General features: G+C 34.7%; 2 protein-coding genes and 1 long non-coding RNA gene across 9 annotated transcripts in view; 2 read left to right on the top strand and 1 right to left on the bottom strand.

Annotated features, from left to right (window-relative positions):
- Positions 1-18,861, top strand: part of LOC309622564 — an 867,398-nt gene that overhangs the window by 165,482 nt on the left and 683,055 nt on the right. The window lies entirely within an intron of this gene.
- Positions 1-18,861, top strand: part of CCNH (cyclin H) — a 339,640-nt gene that overhangs the window by 32,131 nt on the left and 288,648 nt on the right. The gene's annotated exons all lie outside the window — the stretch shown is intronic.
- RASA1 (RAS p21 protein activator 1) overlaps positions 1-18,861 on the bottom strand; it is a 108,506-nt gene that overhangs the window by 6,292 nt on the left and 83,353 nt on the right. For 3 of the 5 annotated variants that reach the window (XM_082375504.1, XM_082375502.1, XM_082375503.1), the window contains exons 12-21: positions 14,321-14,408; positions 12,190-12,267; positions 10,297-10,454; positions 9,710-9,786; positions 8,205-8,377; positions 7,523-7,682; positions 6,264-6,406; positions 4,698-4,813; positions 3,845-3,931; positions 1,305-1,372 (exon numbers count right to left, since the gene is read on the bottom strand). In XM_082375504.1, the coding sequence (XP_082231630.1) occupies positions 1,305-1,372; positions 3,845-3,931; positions 4,698-4,813; positions 6,264-6,406; positions 7,523-7,682; positions 8,205-8,377; positions 9,710-9,786; positions 10,297-10,454; positions 12,190-12,267; positions 14,321-14,408 (1,148 nt within the window). The remainder of the gene's footprint in view (positions 1-1,304; positions 1,373-3,844; positions 3,932-4,697; positions 4,814-6,263; positions 6,407-7,522; positions 7,683-8,204; positions 8,378-9,709; positions 9,787-10,296; positions 10,455-12,189; positions 12,268-14,320; positions 14,409-18,861) is intronic. The other 2 variants (XR_014239255.1, XR_014239256.1) reach the window with 1 other exon arrangement.

Raw genomic sequence — 18,861 nt, 5'->3', positions numbered from 1 at the left:
TTCAAAATACTAAAAAGCTTTATCTTATTGCTAAAAAGACCTGTTACTCCACATACCCTTCAGGACAATTCACAAAGCTAATTTCAACCCATCCAAGGTTAGCAATTTGCAATATGAGCAATTCCTTGCTCCCAGCCTCCACTGACTCAAATAATTCACTTTAAAGCTCAATAACAAAGATAAAGTCTGAAATCTCTGCTTTATTTTGAGGAGAAAAACATGCAATTTATTTTTTAAATTAATTTTTAAAAAATATTTTAAAGGTTAATCAGGAAGCACTGCCCTATATAGATAATAGGATGTAAATGAAAAATATTTGTCTCTATTAATTTTAAGCTCTGAAACATAATTATTTAACAGTAAAAACCTATAGATAGTCTATTTGGCTGCCTGATTTTAGATTGTACTCTTTTTATCTGAAGTTGCTAAACTATAAATAATATTGCCTAGTGGTTCAGAGTCTAACATTCAGATAAATAAATCTCTCCAAAAGAATTCTAAACCCTTCATTCTTAATAGACCCATAGATTTAACCATTTTAGTAGCAATTGGAGATAATTACAGAGATATGATGGCTATAAAGGTAAGATACTCCAAAAAATTTTAATACAATTTTGAGCTTCAAATTATTAAGACAAAAATACTTCAGATTCCTTCTGCTAATGATGGCTCATGATTACATTTGTAGTCACAAATATCATTCTAATCCTTTATTTGAGAAGTCTACAACATCTGAAAGTCAATCCATAATGGGCATTTGGGTAATAAGCAAAACTGAATCTGGTTTGTTGGAGTTTAAGATGCCAATTAACATTATATAGCTGGTGACAAGAAATCTCTACTGGGAAATCTCAAAGGGCCACTTTCTTCATAAGTATTCACAGAGTACTACTGCAACTGCAGCTATAATTTTAAAATCCAACTTGCAATGGTAGTGACAGGGTCTAGCGTGGGTTAAAAGCACACCGGAAGCTCTTCTTCCCAACTTGAAAAAGCCAACGTTGCAGGCTGGAAAAAGTCATCATCATAAGAGTTTGAGCCATAAGGATGGGAAAAAAAATGATCTGTGTCTAATCATGCCATCTCAGGCTTCAAATATTAGATGGAAAGAAAGGTTAAGAAACAAAATGGAAAGAAAAGGTAAAGTAGCAAAAGGAAGAAGAAAGGGGTGCTTTGGAATGTTTTATACCAAGTCTTATAATTGCATTAAAAAAAAAGATTTAAAAGAAAAAATGAGTAACCTTACTAAAGAGTATGAAACTGTTCTATTTTTTTAATTTCAAAATTTATCAAAAGCTGATTACCTGAGATGATATTAAACATCCGTGGGTTCAGGATGGCAGGACAGATAAGTCGAAGAAAAACAAAACCACTGAATGGGAGGGAAATTTTGTTTTTTTAGAAAACTACAGTATGTGTTACATTAAAATAATATATATAAACAAAAATGTTAATACCTGTAGAACCATGAACTTTGAACTAATGTAGGGAAGACCAAATATGCAACTTTATGAAAATAAGCTGAAGTATCTTACTTTAAGAACATATATATTTGCTGCTTAAACATTATTCACTTTTCTCAAATTTAGATTTTTAGATTTACTTTGGGAAGATTTAAGTTGTATCTGTAACATTTACTGTTTTGGCTATTATTTACTTATTCCAAGCTAGTAGTGCATTTTATACTTACTTTGAGGAAGGAGTGTCCTTAGGAACACTAAGAATTTCTGAAATACTGTAGGAGTACAAATAAACCCTTCTAATAGACACATAATCCTGTAAGGCCCTAAAACTAACATTCTCTAACTTCTCTTTCTTTAAACAGAACAGCTCAGTAAAGTCTGTTATAAATGAAGTTGGTTATACTGATTTTGTTGTTACATAAAAATTAAGAATCCATTGTACTAGGGAAAAAGTGACTTCTTGTTAAATGAAAATGTATACAAACAATGTTGAAAAGCTTTTCAGGCAATGAAGAAAAAGACATCAAGCTTTCTAAAGTTAAAAAAAAAAGTTGTCAAATTACAGAATATTAATAGCAAAACCAAAAATTAGTATAAAAGCACATGGCTTAATAACAGTTGTCATATATGATTCTACCTGCTAATCTTACTCTGGGAACGAAGTACAAAGTAAAACTACAAGTGTATATAGCTACTCCTAGTCTGCTCCCTTCTTCAGTTACTGATAGGGTTTATGTCCTTGTGTAGATAATATTTCTCTAATTTCCTCTTAAGAGGAATCTACACTAAGTGACCTCACACCTGCCCTTGTAAAGACAAGCATTATTTCCAAGTTGATAAAATTCCTTTTAGAGATTAAAATAATTGACACAGTCTCTGTTCTCTATTAGTGAATAACCCAACTTTTCAGCATTTACCTCCCAATGATGTTGTTTGCTAATTTTGGGGAGTCTTAGAAAAATTAACGTGTTGCTTCTCAGACTGAGCATTTATTCTTAATATACAATTATTAAGTCTTTAGATTTCTTTATAGCAGGTAATTTATGAAGAATCTTGCATAAATTTTGCTTGAAAACATTTTTATATCTTTGTCTTTGAATCTGAAACATAACCTAGCAACACCAAACCATAAAAGAATTTCAGTGTGCAAATCTACTTTCCGGGAATTTTTAAAGGTGATTTTAAATGTAAGAGGGATACTAGGTATCTACACATATATTTAAAAGCTTAACTAGGGATAGAAATCACCACCTTGGCCGTAAATGCCCCTTAAGAGACCCTGTAGTATCAAATAATCCACATAGCAGAATTTCCAGCTATTTGCTTAACAAATATACTTGTTTGAAACTTAACAAAAGTTTTCATTTACATCACACAAAACTGTGCTGCAACATTATATGCTTGTAATACGTTTCTATTCCTCTCAATCACTACTAAAGCCAAGAAATACAGAATCTACAATTCTTAAACATTTATGTCATATCATTACTAACCAAGAGAGATTTTATCTGTAAAAAGAGTAGAAGCCTCTTTACAAGATTTAGGTTGGGGGCAGGATTAACACACATTTTCAAAACTAATTATATGATGTTGGTGTCTTCAGTAGTTGCCCAATTTTTTTTAATAGTGTATAACATGATGGGCAGCATATATTCTATATGATAAATTTTATTATTAGACTCCTGAATTCTCTGATGCTTTTGCACTAATTTCCTACTGTCTTGAATGGGTTGGGGTGTGCTTAAACAAAAGCGTACAAGAGTGTTAAGGATATTAGATTGGGTCTTAGATGTTTTGCCTTTAGTTCTGCCTTAGCCACTAACTTTCTGTATAACCTTAAGCAAACAATTTAATCTCTACAGATCTGCTTCCTCATTGGAAAAGTTACCTTAATGACAACAAAGTCCCCCTATATAAGCTACAAAATGCTATGACTTGACAAAGCAATTCCTCCTAATTACTGCACAATGAACACACTGTAACAGCTTCAGAACTAAGTAGACTCTGGTTGGAGATTAGCCCTGAGTCACAAACTGTTACAAACCAATTAATTAATACCTAAATTGTTCAATTATTGCTCTTCCTTCTCAGCACAAATCAACCCGTCTTTCTCTCCTCCCATCAGTGAATGTTCAGGTTTTTAGAAAATGCAAAAAGGTAGCTTGCTAGCTAAGTATCTCATGGTAACTTCAAAACAAAAACAAAAACACTAAGTTAAAGTTTAGGAGCTATCTGAATTCAGAAAATATTCAACAGGGCTCTGACATAAAAGTCAAAAGGTCTTGAATTGTATACTGTATACTGTTAGTCTCCACATTTTCACAATTATCCACTTGACTCTCAGTGCATGCTATATGATTTAACAAAACAGTAAGTCTTACCTAACAACTCTTGTTCTCATGGTGGTATTTGTAGGCCACTTGTGCTGAACAGATTTCTGTAAACACCCATAAATATACCTCAGTGTCCTGCCAAAATAACATAATCATCTCAATACAGAAAGCAATTGAAAATACTGATCTCATTGCAGCCTAAAGCTTAATTTACGAAATACATGACATTTTTAAATGCAACTGGCCATTTTCCCCAAAAAAGTTCTCTGTTACAAGTAGTGATATTTAGCAAAGGATAAGGAAAACTTTAAAAACTTTTCATCATCAATTCATTTAACCAATTCTTTACATTTACTTTGGAAGAAATCCTACCATTTTTAGATTACTTCTGTATTAAAGAAAAGTATGAAAAAGTACTGGAATGAGGATATAGAGGAACTAATGAGTACAGGTTCCAGGGAGACAGATTTTAATGTAAGTTAACTTCTACCTGAATAAGCAAGCTGACTAACACCAGAAGCCGCTAAGCAGACACCAAGTAATTATCTCGTGTACATTTTGAGCAAGATGTTCAACTACAGACTGGAGAGATACATGTCTTTTATGACCTCCTCAAATCTGAGATACGCTTCTATTCTTTCCCCAAGTTACTATATAAACCAGACATACTGGCCTGTATAAAAACATGATTTGTTTTATTTTAATGCAAATATTTCACTTTGGTTTCTTCAAGTCACTGTTTTTCCTTAAACACAATTCATCGTGTAAAGATTAAAAACCCTAACTTCTTCAGAGTATAATAACATCAGGACAGTGGAAAAGCTTACACATGTTTTAGAAATACAAATTTTTTAAAATGCAAATATACAATTTCTTGTCAAATTAAAATTTCACCACTTACGGTGGAAGTATTTCTGAAGCCATGAATATTTTCTCCACAAGCTCTGAAAGTATGTTCAATAGGTGTGCTAAATTAGTGTTCACATCTTCATTTTTTTCTAACTTTGATGGACTCAACTAAGAGAAGGAATAAATCAATATAAATGCATCTTGGCAATGATAAATGCAAATGAATCAAGGTAACCAAGCACTTGTTTTCAAGGTTCTCTCTTTTTCCATTTTTCAAACTGTATTAGTCTTTTGGTGGTGGTGTGGGGCTCACTGGGGTTTGCTCTGTGGAACTCCTAATGGACTTGTTACCATTAATTCCCATCTACTCAACTGAAGAGCAATGATTGTTCAACAGTTTTCAGTTGCTTTGGGTTAATACCATTAATAAAGTTTTCTTTTATTCATTTACCACATTTTACCACAGATTTTTACAGGCACACAAAACTGTATTAGACTTTATTTTAAATATAATATTCCCAAACAGAAGACAAAAAAAATCCCAGCTGCAATGGCCACATGCACAAATATACTTAGGAGTATTTAATTGGAAAGAAAGATCACCATTTATTATTATAAAGCCTATCTTAAATCTATTTATTTGAGGAAAAAAACTGATTAAAATAGAAAGGTTTTTCTGAATGAGATAAGACTTTTAAAATGACTAATAAAATACCAAATGCCTCAGAGGCAGCATCATGAACCCTTCTAAAAACTTTCCAGTAACTTCTAAAATCTAAGAATTCTTATGTAGAATTAATGGAGTAGATTTATCTATAGGAATCTAAATTCCCTAGCCTGGATTTAACATCCAGAGACTTTCTGCAGACTTGCTGCATTTCTGTATCCTTTACACTTATTAGACCAACTATTTCAACACTAAATTATCCATTTCTTCCCCTTAAGTTAATTAGTAAAAATTGACAACTTGGTGCAGAATTAACATTTTGAGTGCTCCCAGTGTACATTATCAAAAGCAGTTCCTTTATTTTGTATCAGACATAAAAAATACATTCAATATCCTGCTTCTATAGTTGCTCTGCCTTCAAAATAAAATGATGGAATAGCCATATAAATGAGATTCTATTCCTTTTCTTAATGGTTTGTTATGAGTTTACACTGAAGGCTCAGTAATCAAAAGGATGTTTTTATTTGCTTTTGAGGGGGTTATCTTGTACCTCTGACCCTCCCACCACCACCCCCACTTCAAAAAAACCTTTGAGGAGAAACCTAGATGTTATTAGCAAGTGTCACATAGAACTTACACAACAGAAATCTCCAACAATAACTTCAATTTATGTTTGCACACTTTCTGAAAGTAGCATACACTTTTATCATTAGTACAGCAGGAGAAATGATAAAGTACTTTCATGTATTTCTGGTGCAATTCAAGGTTTTTAATCTCCAAATAAAGTACATCTTTTTTAAAAAGTCTGTTTTGCATAACATTTTTCTAAACGTATTACAAAAGGTATAACTGTTCTGATGAACAGTTTCAGACAGCTAATATATTTTCCTTGAAGTGCAGTTAGCTATAAAGCATTACCTATTAAAATATGCTCTTTGCTGCAATACTCACCTCGCAAGACTGCTTGCTTTCCATTATCTTTAAGATACAGTCTTTCAAAGCGTGATGAACAAATTGTGTAGCAGTGGCTTTCATATACTGCTCCATCAAGGTACTTGCAAGTGTTGTAGCTCGAAATAGGGTAGTGGCTTCATCTACATAAATATATATATATTAAAAATTATCTGCAAAGGATTGTACTAATGTGAACCAGATTGGAAATTAAATGAATTCATTTTTTCCTCAAATAATTATAGGCATTTAAGTATGTTTATTTGCATGTAGCATTAAATATTGATTATAATGACATCCTATATTCCTATAAACTTAACTCTTCAAAAGACTTTCTATTCCTTCACTTCATTAGATCATAAATGGGAGAAGGAATTAACACTGCCACATTATATGAACAAACAAAGGCTCTGGATGGTTATATGACTTGTCTAAGACTAAAGAGCCAAATAGTGACAAAACTAGGACCAGAATCCACCTTTGCTGTCCACTGAGCCCATGCTTTGAAAAATCTGAGCTAATTTACAAACAAGAATGTAACGTAAAACCCCAGTATAAATTAACTTATTTGCCTAAAATATGGCTATTAATGACTTTTAATAAAATCCTAAAAAAACACAAATATTGCCAGAAAAGACAATCTCAGTGTAAAATATGTACCACCACTTTATCTTTCCTGACAAATCTATATATTTTTATATTTTCTATGATTAGGAGGAAATAGTTTTAGATTTTACAGTTTATTTGGGGAACCTAGAAGCAAGTACTGTTATTGAGTCAAAGGGCTGGTTTGATATGGGTTATTCTGACATATTTATAAGCTGTTACAAACTACTGTGGGTCCAGCTAAATTGCCTGGAAACTACCTACCTATAGAAGCCAGAAATAAAATGCAGCTAACACCCAACTTTTGTGCAATGAATTTATAAGCAAAAAACAAACGAGAACATGGTGAGCATACCAAACTATTCTTAATAATCAAGCAGTATAAGCCATTGATCTGGACATGGAAGTCACTTTCTTACGGCTTCTAATTTATGACAAAGTTGTATTAGAGATATTACCCCCCCCCCCATATTAGCCAGTCTAAGAATCAGAAATGACATTCCAACTGTAATTTTTAATGAATGAAAAACTGAGTAACTTTGTAAAATGATTTAACTATTTAATATGTTCTAAGAGTACATATATACTTGATATATAAAATCTAATCATTAACCAGTTTTTAAAAGTATCACACTAACACATCCATACTGTACCTTCCATGCTTATTTCTCTGTCATTTAGTGTACATAACAACAACGATTCAAGCCTTTCATGAAGAAAAATCCTCAGTAGGATGCTAGCCAGTAGTGTTCGGTCCTGTCCACATACATGTGATAAAGCATAGACTACATGAAGCTCCTTTTGCAGTATAAGCTAAAAATGACATCAAGAAAGATTGTTGAAAGTATACAGCATTAAGCATTCTCAGTAACATTAACAGGAAATACATTCTTCTATATGTATACATTTAGGAATATGTTCTATTGAATAAATTTATTAAAAACAGAATGAGTTTGTAACCTACATATTTATAGTCTCTTAAAAGCAATGTCATACTTTGCTTTGCAAGGCTTTTCAACCTTCTCTGCCTGTCACTGTGCCACTAAACTATGAAATTACTATATTTAACTCAATGGGTATGGTGGGAAGCAGCCGCATAGCACAGGGAGATCAGCTCGGTGCTTTGTGACCACCTAGAGGGGTGGGAGGGAGACGCAAGAGGGAGGGGATATGGGGATATATGTGTGCGTGTGGCTGATTCACTTTGTTGTACGGCACAGACTAACAGCATTGTGGAGCAATTATACTCCAGTAGGGATGTTGGGGGGGAAAAAAAAGTTAATTATTTTTCATAATGCCTTTAAAAATAATTGGACTGGTAAATAACTTTAATACCTCTTTAAATTCGCTGTACTCTTCTTCTGGCATGATTTTCTCCATAGAATATCGTGCTCGGACGCGCAGGGATCCTGGCTCAATACCTTTCAATGGTATATGGGAGCTGAGCAAAAACCATTCATCTGTGGCATGCCCTTTCTGCAACCGGCTTAACTGGCAGCGCATGAATACTGTGACAGAAAAATATCAAATGATTACTGTCTGAAAAGATGACACTGTAATTAGTCACACAAATTTTCCTAATGTTCTATCTTATCTATAGTGTTAAATGCTTTTTATTAAAGGGCTTTTCAGTAATATCATAAATTTAATACTAAATGCTTACTTCATTCATTTAGTGAAGGCCTGCTATGTGCCAGACTCTGTGATAGGTAGGGATGTGGGATACAGACATGATTAAGATATAGTCTCTGACTTGCATGGAGGTAACAGTCTAGCCAAGGAGGCAAGAAATCAATTATGATACCCCGTGCTAACTGCTGTAAAGTGGTATATGCTAATGAAGTACAGAGAAATAATATCTAATTCATTCTGTGGAGGTTAAACATCCATTCCAAACAGGTACCCCCTTAAGCTGACTTGTAACAGGATCTGGAAGTGTAGCTAAGTAGAAACATAGAGAAAAAAGAGTGTGTGCAGTCTGAACAGATGGTATGGTGGATGGTTTTAAAAATCCATGGACAATTTAAGAGCTATAAGAAAGCTGGTGTAGCTGGAGAGAAGGATATACAAAAGATTACACAGTGAAAGTAAGAGTGGGGAGGAGTGGATCAGGAAAGGGCCTTTCTTCTGTATCATTACTAGGGGGTTAGATTTTATCTTAAAAATAATGGGGAACCACTAAAAATGTTAAGCATTTTAATAGTACAGAAATTACAGAATAAACATTTATAGCAAAAAATTCAGGCCTTGATTCTGTTAACACATACCACTTTTTTTCCCCCTAAGCCTGATTTTTAAGAAGGTATTTAAGGATTAACCTAATTCACTCTGGTGTGAACTGCTAAATCCCATTGCCGCCTGTTTCAGAAACAGGCTGGGAAAAGTTGTGCTGCTGAGAACCAGTACTGACTACCAGAAGTGAGCAGTGTAATCTAGTTTAAAGAAGAAAATTTAACAGTGCTTTTTTTCATTTACATGCAAAGTATAGGAAAGTAGGAGAAACCTAAAAAGTAGGAAGAAGGGATAAGGAAGCACCACAGAAAGATGACCACTGTTACTGTTTTCTTTTTCTTCCTACACATTGTGGAGGGAGGGTGAGCAGATCCTACTTTAATCCTTAGGGCTTAAGTTTACAGTATATACAATTTAGCCATTTTGGTCTTTTTATTTTTTCTGTTTTAGATACAGCAATCAACACTTTTAGAAGTACAAAAAGAAGCTATCTCAAGTTACACTGCTTACACACCTTTTTAATTTCCATTTTAGACTATACTTCATTATGAATTTCCAAAGTATATAAAACATGCTTTTTTACTTTAGAAATTTCTGTGTCAACTTACAGATATCAGGATCTTTGCTTTTCTTCGTTTTATTACTAAGAGTTATTTCAAATCTGTTGATGTCAGGAGGAAGATCACTAAAGCAGCAAGGAGAAAAAGAATTAAGAAAATATCCTGGCATAAAACTATCTAATTCCTTTATTCTTAGTATCGAATAAACCCCCTATTTCTGCTGCTAACCCAGTTGAAAGTGCTAGATTTAAAACTAGATTCAAAACATGTTTTATTATTTGGTACACAGGAATACAGACAAGCAAATTACACTGTCCCTACCATCTTTAACTTCCTCGAGTAAATCCTGGAAACCCTTGTAGACATTTTGTCTGTGTATGTTAGTAAATGTTTTTGGATTCATCAGTAATGGTAATTCATATTAATAACTAGGTGAAAAACCAAGGACATAGCACTTTACTAGTAAAAGTGAACAAATACAATAGAAAAAAAAAAAGTGTGTATTACTAAAATGCCTGAGCTTGGCACCGTGTTCTGAGTGATTTAGATACAGAGTTTAAAAAAAATAATAAAAGGAAAGAAAATGCATTACAGCAAAAGAAAATCATCGAATGTAATGATAAAATAAGACTTACTCAAAGACAAACTCTTCTGACCATACAGGGTTTTGCCCTTCCCTTGCATGAGTTTTTGCTACCTGGACACTATTCAGGTAGATGTTACAATATGGATTAGTAAAATGTTTCACTGGGAGTTTATGGGCTTCTTCAATATGTAAAACAAGACTGCTGACCTAAAGAAAACACAGAAATTGTTACCCCAGATTTCAAGAATTATGCACTAGGTTTCAAAGGCAATTATTATAAAAACCCAAAATAGTGACTTATTTTCCCCTTTTTTCAGAAAACATGACCTTCAGTTTTATTTTCCCTTTTAATAAATTCTTCCCACTTAAAAAAGTAAATACAATAGTATTTTACAAGTTATTACTCCAATTACATTCCTGCAAAAATAATGAAATACACCTTTTCTGCTATAAAACAATGGTTCAGAGAAAATGAAGTTGAGAAGAGGATTCTTTATTAATTTAAGTAAATAACTGTTACCACCCAAATCAAAATCTAACATGCTATATAATGCTCATCTGGAAGCTTTTCTTTCTATACAGAGTTCCACAGCTAGAAAATATTTTTAAAATACTGATTCTACCTTCTCATTTTACAGAAAAGGATACAGATCCAAAGAAGCGAAGTTATTTTTCAGTTTTGATGCAGAACTTAAACCATCTATCTTCTAGTATCAGGTTCTCTTTCCCTCTTGCCACGTACTACTTGTGTGGCCTTGCACAAGTCAGTTTCTATGAGCCTCAGCTTCCTCAGATATAAAATTAGGATAAAGTCTACACTGCAAGTTGTTGTGAAGATTAGAAATGATATGTATAAAAGCACAAGCACAGTACCTGGCACATAAAAAGGGCTCAAGAAATTGTTAGCTATTATATCATTATGATTATATAATATTATACCTACAAATAATAATTTCATGCCTGAAATTTCTCACAAGATACAATCTACAAAAATTGAATCTGATTTTCCATAGCTTTTGAAATGTTAAAACATGTTTTGAGAACACATAGTGATTATGCATATAATTAAATGTCCCTGGGGAAAATATCAGACTTCTGGTTACAGGGAATAAAACTTTCAGTCATCTAAATAATAACCATTTATCCACTTCCAATAGAACAGTATGTTAAATTCACCAAGCTTATTGCAAATTCCCATAAGTAAAACAAGAGTCACTTTAGTCAATAAATACTGTACAAAAAAGAAACTTTCCTCAAAACTCCAAGAATATTAAATTTACCTAACTTTTTCCAATTATCTGGGGATAACTAAAAGAAAAAAGCAAAGAAATGGAGGGTATAAAGTTGAGTTTACATACCTAGAACGAAAGAGAAAGCCTAGCTTAACTCTCCGTAAATGAACATGCAGGCATGTGAAGGTTTCAAATAAGATAGGATAGTACCCATAAGTTATATAATAGGTTTCAAAAGCAATTACTATGAAATGAAAAACCCTGAAGTTTACCAGGATTAGTACTTTCAGTCAGATGATTTTTTCAGTAAGTACCTTTCTGACACAGGCCAAAATAATTTTTTGAAGAAAAAAAAAAAATAATAGTGCTGAACAGAATAGTTTCTGTTGCTGTTGGCTTGGTATTGTTACTTTAAGTGGAGGAAAAAAAGTCCTTGGTATGTATTCAAAAGATGGCATTATGGGCTAAGTATCCAGCAAGTATATAAAGAATATTCTCTTTCATAAAGAAATAACTATTTCTCCTGCTGCTGAAGCAAGTGGGAGCATGGCTTTAAAATGCCTGAAAAGATTCACCTCTCAAGAATTCTAAAGTGTTTGAAATGTTGCCCAAAATAGTTCATAGAGAAATAAAAATAAAGAGCAAAGTGATAAAGCAAAATACGATCACAAATTTGTGACAATCACAAATCAAAGAAGATCAAGTTTCACCTGACGCAGGCGTTTATTAGATGTCCCTGGACTACTTTTCCGTAAATTGCAAAATGCCTGCAGACCTTTCATCCAGTCCTACGAAAAATAACAGCATTTCAAAGAAATATAGTACACAATAGTTTATGCAGTTTCCAATCAACAGTTTGGGTTTTTTCCCCAAATTCAATAGTTCCTTCCTTCTTTACACTGCCATTTCTAAACTCAGAGTATCCTGTGCTTTAAATACATCTGTGCTCCAACAAAATAAAACAGTGACCAAAACAACATAATTCTGTAAAATATTGATTGTATTATTATAGAATCTCTATATTAATCTTAAGTACCAATGAGTGATAATTAGCCAGAAAATAAATTTACATATAGTTAAGCAGTTAAACATGAGGCACCCTAAAGCAGAACTGAACTTGATACATTTTGTGAAAGGAAGGCTGACTGCAAAACCAATTGATAATGTGATGACTGATTTGATGACAAACATTCTAATCTTTACCTTAGACCATGATATAGGTAGAAATGTATAAGGGGGTCTGGGTGATTTATAAGCCTTTCAAATATAACATTATATTTAAAACAATATTTCAGCCTAATATTAAGTTGCAGCTATATTCTAAAATGTTTAATGATCTAGTACTCTGGAGAAAGGAGAGAACAATTATAGGTTTATCAAAAATCTAAATATTTTATTTGGCATACATGTTTCTAGAAAGCTCTGTACTACTGCTTCACTCAACTAGGTCTTTAGTTTGTTGACTATTTCAATGAATCTGAACTCTGTCAGCGTTTAGAGAATGTCTTTTAATGGAGCAAACTTAAGACTAAATCAATTACCACAGCTTTTAGAAAGAGAAGACAATAACCAGAGATACCACAGGCCACCAAAGTAATAAAAAACTGGGACTATCAGTGGTATTTTTGAACTTTAAGGGATATATGGAAACAGAATATGGAAAGAGTATAGATAAATCCAATAAGAAAATGTTATATTTATGTGAGGCATGCAAAACACATTGAAATGTCATCCAGGTAACACATCTTTAGAAAGAGAGAACATGATAAAATAACTAGAAGATAGGATACTCAAGTTTAAGTTTCTTTTCTAACTCAGTATCTAACATTTAAAAAAAAAAGTCAAACAGCAAAATATTATGAGCCCTATTTTTGCAAATTAGGGCTACATACCCACAAAACAAGGTTTTATGTGTATTATAAGTTAATAATGAGTATTCAATTGAGATATTTTTCCATGATGGAAAACTGATATTCAATTATAAGCCATAAAACACAATGGCTCATTCATCAAATTTATTCTACACCCTAAGATATTTTCATAATTTATGAGTCAGGGGCCCAGGCCAGGATCCAGAGTTTTAGGAGCATCTGCCTCATATCCAGGGTTGGCAAATTATCTTCTTTTTTTTCAACAAAGTCACTTTCTTTCACCTCTAAAACTACCTGCGAGTTCCTTCCATAGAGTATAAGCAGAAGAAATATAGCCATATTTCTACAAAATACCTCTAAACACCCCAGAAATATTATGGTTCAAAGAAATCAAAGTACTTCTAAAAGGAGATTTTTAAAAATATTTCTTCACAGCATTACTTAAAATTTAATAAAAGTTTTAATAAGGGCATTGCACATGGATCAATGGCTAGTGCTGAAAGTAAACATTATATCTAGACTTAGAGAAAACCAGAAAATTCCTCAAAATTTTTTCCTTGTGATGACTGAATTTCTGTTTTTAGACACAGTTCAACCAGTGAGTGAATAACAACAATGCTTATTAGCAAAACTAACTGGCTTACCTTTTTGACTGTACTGAGAATATCTATAACCTTTCTGCAGAGATGATTTTCAATGAACATTCTCAGTTGGACTCAACATCATAGCCCATTTAAAGGTCAATTTAAAATGGAGTTTTCCTAATAACCCTACACTGTGTTTTCCTGCATTTCTTTCAAAAATATTTTTTTTGCACATGAAAGTTTCTCATTCCTTAAAATAAAACATGATTAGATTTCAGGCATCCTTTTTATCACATTATCTTAAATGCAACAGCTTTCTATTCCAGTTAAAAAAGAAAACATGGGCTGAATAAAGTTGACAGTGGTTGAAAAAACAGTTAACTTACCTCTGCTTGTTCTGGAGTTTCTCCTGCGAAGTAGAAGATGTAATGTTCTTCACTAAAGTGCTGAACCACTATCTGAAAACAGTTTGGCCTTTAAAATACAAACAAAAAAGTTATTAGGAAGTTTAACATGCCAACTTTACACTAACTTTAGAAAAAAAATCACAATATAATTATGTAAGTTATATAAACTTAACAAAATTCTTAATTTAGAGAAATAATCCATTGTACTAGATTACTAAAAAGAATGTCAGCTGCGTATATTTTAGAAAGCTTTTTGTCTGCACTATTGAAATTTTATCAAACTATCAAAGTTTAAAAATGTTTCACAGTTAGATTAATTTTAAAAGGCATTAGAAATAGAAAAGTTATAATAAAATTGAAGCAGGAGTGCTAGAATTGCATATAGCTAAAGACTTTAAAGCAAATAAAATGTTACTAAACTCAGTGCTTCAGGATGATATATAATATATATTTATATGTACTGGGAAAAGACTAGACATGTTCTTTAGGCCTAAAATGTTCTTAATGGTAATCTCTCAGTAGATTGTGGGTGATTTTAATTTTCTTCTTTATAATTTTACTTATTTTCAAATTTTTTTTTACAACTGGCCATTCTTCCTCATTCCATTTTAATAGAAACATCATAAGCTTATTTTGAGGATCAAATGACCTAACAGTGGTGTGCAATAAATATTAGTTCTTATCTTCCTATAGTATGCACTGTAGTATAATTCATTTGACATGTAAGTACAATATTAGATAGTAGCTTATATCTTTTTTGAAGATGTGCTGCCTTTCCAACTAGATTTGAAAATGTTTATAAAATGTTTAATAAGGGCCTTCAAGTTTTTGAAATTCAATAAATATTATTTCTATTTCTTGCTTTAACCAAAGAGTATATCTTACACTTTAGTGTTAGAAGGTCATAGCAAAATACCCAGAGTACAAGCTTAACATTTATTAAAAGATAAAAAACCATCTCTTCAATGCTTTGAGAATACCATAAAACAATGGAATATGTCAATTGAAAACTTCTGATACTGAAAGTGGTTTGTACCAGACTAACCCTCCTGGCAGGATAAAATATAAACCAAACAAAACACAACTGTTTGAAGTCACTGAAGAACAAGCAGCTCAGACTCAAGGGACCAAGATCATAGTGAGGTGAGACTGACATTGTCCACAGCTTTTCTTTTCAAGGTGTTTGCCAATTCCTAAACCGTGTAGGGCAGGAATCTGGGACAATAAGCAGAAAACAGCATCTAAGAGGCTAAAAAGCTAACGAAGCACATTCAGAGTTTCACAGTGCTGGGAGAGACAAATGAGTTCAGGGCCTTTAAAAGAGAAAGCTTTCAGTTGAGACCCCTGAAGGGCTATGCCTTCAGAATAAGAGCAAACCAGAAATAGAACAGCCTTCACCGAAACCTCCAGTTGATCCCTGAGGGGATCAATATGAACTACCCCTACTCTAACTTATCTGGCAAAAGAACAGTCCTTTCTGGAGACAATAACATTATCCACAGCTTCCACAGTTTTTCATACACTGTATCCACTATTCAGTCAAACATAAGTAGACATTACAGGAATCAGGATCAAATGACTGAAAAGCTGAAAGAAAAACAAGAAAGACCTACATATAATCCAGATATTGAGGACAGATACAACTTTCAAATATCTGTAATTAAAGTGCTTAAAAAAAAAGATGACAGAGAATTCTGCCAGATAACTAGATATATAAAACAAGAATCAAATGGAAATTCTAAAGTGGCAAAATTAATAAATAAAATTAAGACCTCAACAAATGCATTTAACTACAGAAGAACAGATTTGTGAGATGAAGGCAAATCAGAAGAAAATATCCAGCCTGAGGCACAGTGAGGAAAAAAATTGTGAGAAACATAGAAAACTGTTTAATAGACACATGGGACATAGTAAAAGGAATATAACATGTAACATGAGTCCCAGAAGATTAAAGAGAATGTGGCAGTAGAACTGTTTAAAGAGATACTAATGAAGAATTTTCCAAAACTGACAACAGACATCAGGTCTCAGATGGAAGAAGCTCTACAAACATTAAGATACATTTTAAAAATATGTTTTTTTACAGTAGGCATATTTGGTTTAACTTTTGAAAATCTAAGGAAAGGAAAAATCTCAAAGCTTCCAGAGAAAGATGAAATACAGTACACCTTGAAGGAAAAAAGATACATTATCTCTAAAAGGGAAACAATGACAAAATGTTGAAAAGTAGAAAATCTTTAAAATGCTGAAAGAAAGTAATTACCAACCTAAAATTTAATATCTAGCAAAAACATCCTTCCTAAACGTAGATAAAACAATAAACACTGCCACAGTAAAAGATGCAGCCTAAGAAAAGATAAAGGTATAAAACTCCCACATAATTATTCACTACAGTAATAACTCTCTGTATGACTGAATGTCTTCAAACTTGTGCTTCTGAAATGGTTTATATTTAAAGTAAAGCAGGGAGGAGCTTCAAGATGGTGGAAGAGTAAGACATGGAGATCACCTTCCTCCCCACAAATACATCAGAAATACATCTACATGTGGAACAACTCCTACAGAACACCTACTGAACGCTGGCAGAAGACCTCAGACCTCCCAAAAGGCAAGAAACTCCCCACGTACCTGGGTAGGGCAAAAGAAAAAAGAAAAAACAGAGACAAAAGAATAGGGATGGGACCTGCACCAGTGGGAGGGAGCTGTGAAGGAGGAAAGGTTTCCACACACAAGGAAGCCCCTGCTCAGGCGGAGACTGCAGGTGGCAGAGGCGGGGAGCTTCGGAGCCACAGACAAGAGCGCAGCAACAGAGGTGCAGAGGGCAAAGCAGAGAGATTTCCGCACAGGATCGGTGCCGACCAGCACTCACCAGCCCGAGAGGCTTGTCTGCTCACCCGCCGGGGCGGGCGGGGGCTGGGAGCTGAGGCTCGGGCTTTGGTTGGATCCCAGGGAGAGGACTGGGGTTGGCTGCGTGAACACAGCCTGAAGGGGGCTAGTGCGCCACGGCTAGCCGGGAGGGAGTCCAGGAAAAGGTCTGAAACTGCTGAAGAGGCAAGAGACTTTTTCTTGCCTCTTTGTTTCCTGGTGCGCGAGGAGAGGGGATTCAGAGCGCCACTTAAAGGAGCTCCAGAGACGGGCGTGAGCCGCGGCTCTCAGCGCGGACCCGAGACGGGCATGAGACGCTAAGGCTGCTGCTGCTGCCACCATGAAGCCTGTGTGTAAGCACAGGTCACTCTCCACACCGCCCCTCCCGGGAGCCGGTGCAGCCCGCCACTGCCAGGGTCCCGTGATCCAGGGACAACTTCCCCGGGAGAACACACGGTGTGCCTCAGGCTGGTACAACGTCATGCCGGCCTCTGCCGCCACAGGCTCGCCCCGCATCCGTACCCCTCCCTCCCCATGGCCTGAGTGAGCCAGAGCCCCCGAAGCAGCTGCTCCTTTAACCCTGCCCTGTCTGAGCAAAGAACAGACGCCCTCAGGTGACCTACAGGCAGAGGCGGGGCCAAATCCAAAGCTGAACTCCAGGAGCTGTGCCAACAAAGAAGAGAAAGGGAAATCTCTCCCAGCAGCCTCAGAAGCAGCGGATTAAATCTCCACAATCAACTTGATGTACCCTGCATCTGTGGAATACCTGAATAGACAACGAATCATTCCAAATTGAGGAGGTGGACTTTGGGAGCAACGATATATATATATTTTTCCCTTTTTCTTTTTTTGTGTGTATGTGTATGCTTCTGTGTGTGATTTTGTCTGTATAGAATTGCTTTTACCATTTGTCCTAGGGTTCTATCTGTCCGTTTTTTTTTGTTGTTGTTGTTGTTGTTTTGTTATAGTATAGTTTTTAGAGCTTGTTATCATTGGTGGATTTGTTTTTTGGTTTGGTTGCTCTCTTTTTTTTTTTACTACTTAAAAAAATGTTTTTAATAATTATTTTTTATTTTAATAACTATTTTATTTTATTTTATCTTCTTTCTTTCTCTCTTTTTTTTTTTTTTACCTCCCTTTTATTCTGAGCTGAGTGGATGACAGGCTCTTGGTGCTCCAGCCAGGCGTCAGGGCTGTGCCTCTGAGGTGGGAGAGCCAACTTCAGGACATTGGTCCGCAAGAGACCTCCCAGCTCCACATAGTAATCAAACGGCGAAAATCTCCCAGAGATCTCCATCTCAACGCCTAGACCCACCTCCAGTCAACGACCAGCAAGCGCCAGTGCTGGACACCCTATGCCAAACAACTAGCAAGACATGAACACAACCCCACCCATTAGCAGAGAGGCTGCCGAAAATCATAATAAGGCCACAGACACCCCAGAACACACCACCAGAGGTGGACCTGCCCACCAGAAAGACAAGATCCAGCCTCATCCACCAGAATACAGGCACTAGTCCCCTCCACCAGGAAGCCTACACAACCCACTGAACCAACCTTAGCCACTGGGGGCAGACACCAAAATCAACGGGAACTACGAACTTGCAGCCTGTGAAAAGGAGACCCCAAACACAGTAAGTTAAGCAAAATGAGAC

This window comes from Balaenoptera borealis (assembly GCF_965194805.1).
Source record: "Balaenoptera borealis genome assembly, chromosome: 2".
Taxonomy (NCBI): domain Eukaryota; kingdom Metazoa; phylum Chordata; class Mammalia; order Artiodactyla; family Balaenopteridae; genus Balaenoptera; species Balaenoptera borealis.
The sequence above is the reverse complement of the archived record's forward strand: the minus strand, read 5'-3'. Positions and strand labels throughout refer to the sequence as shown.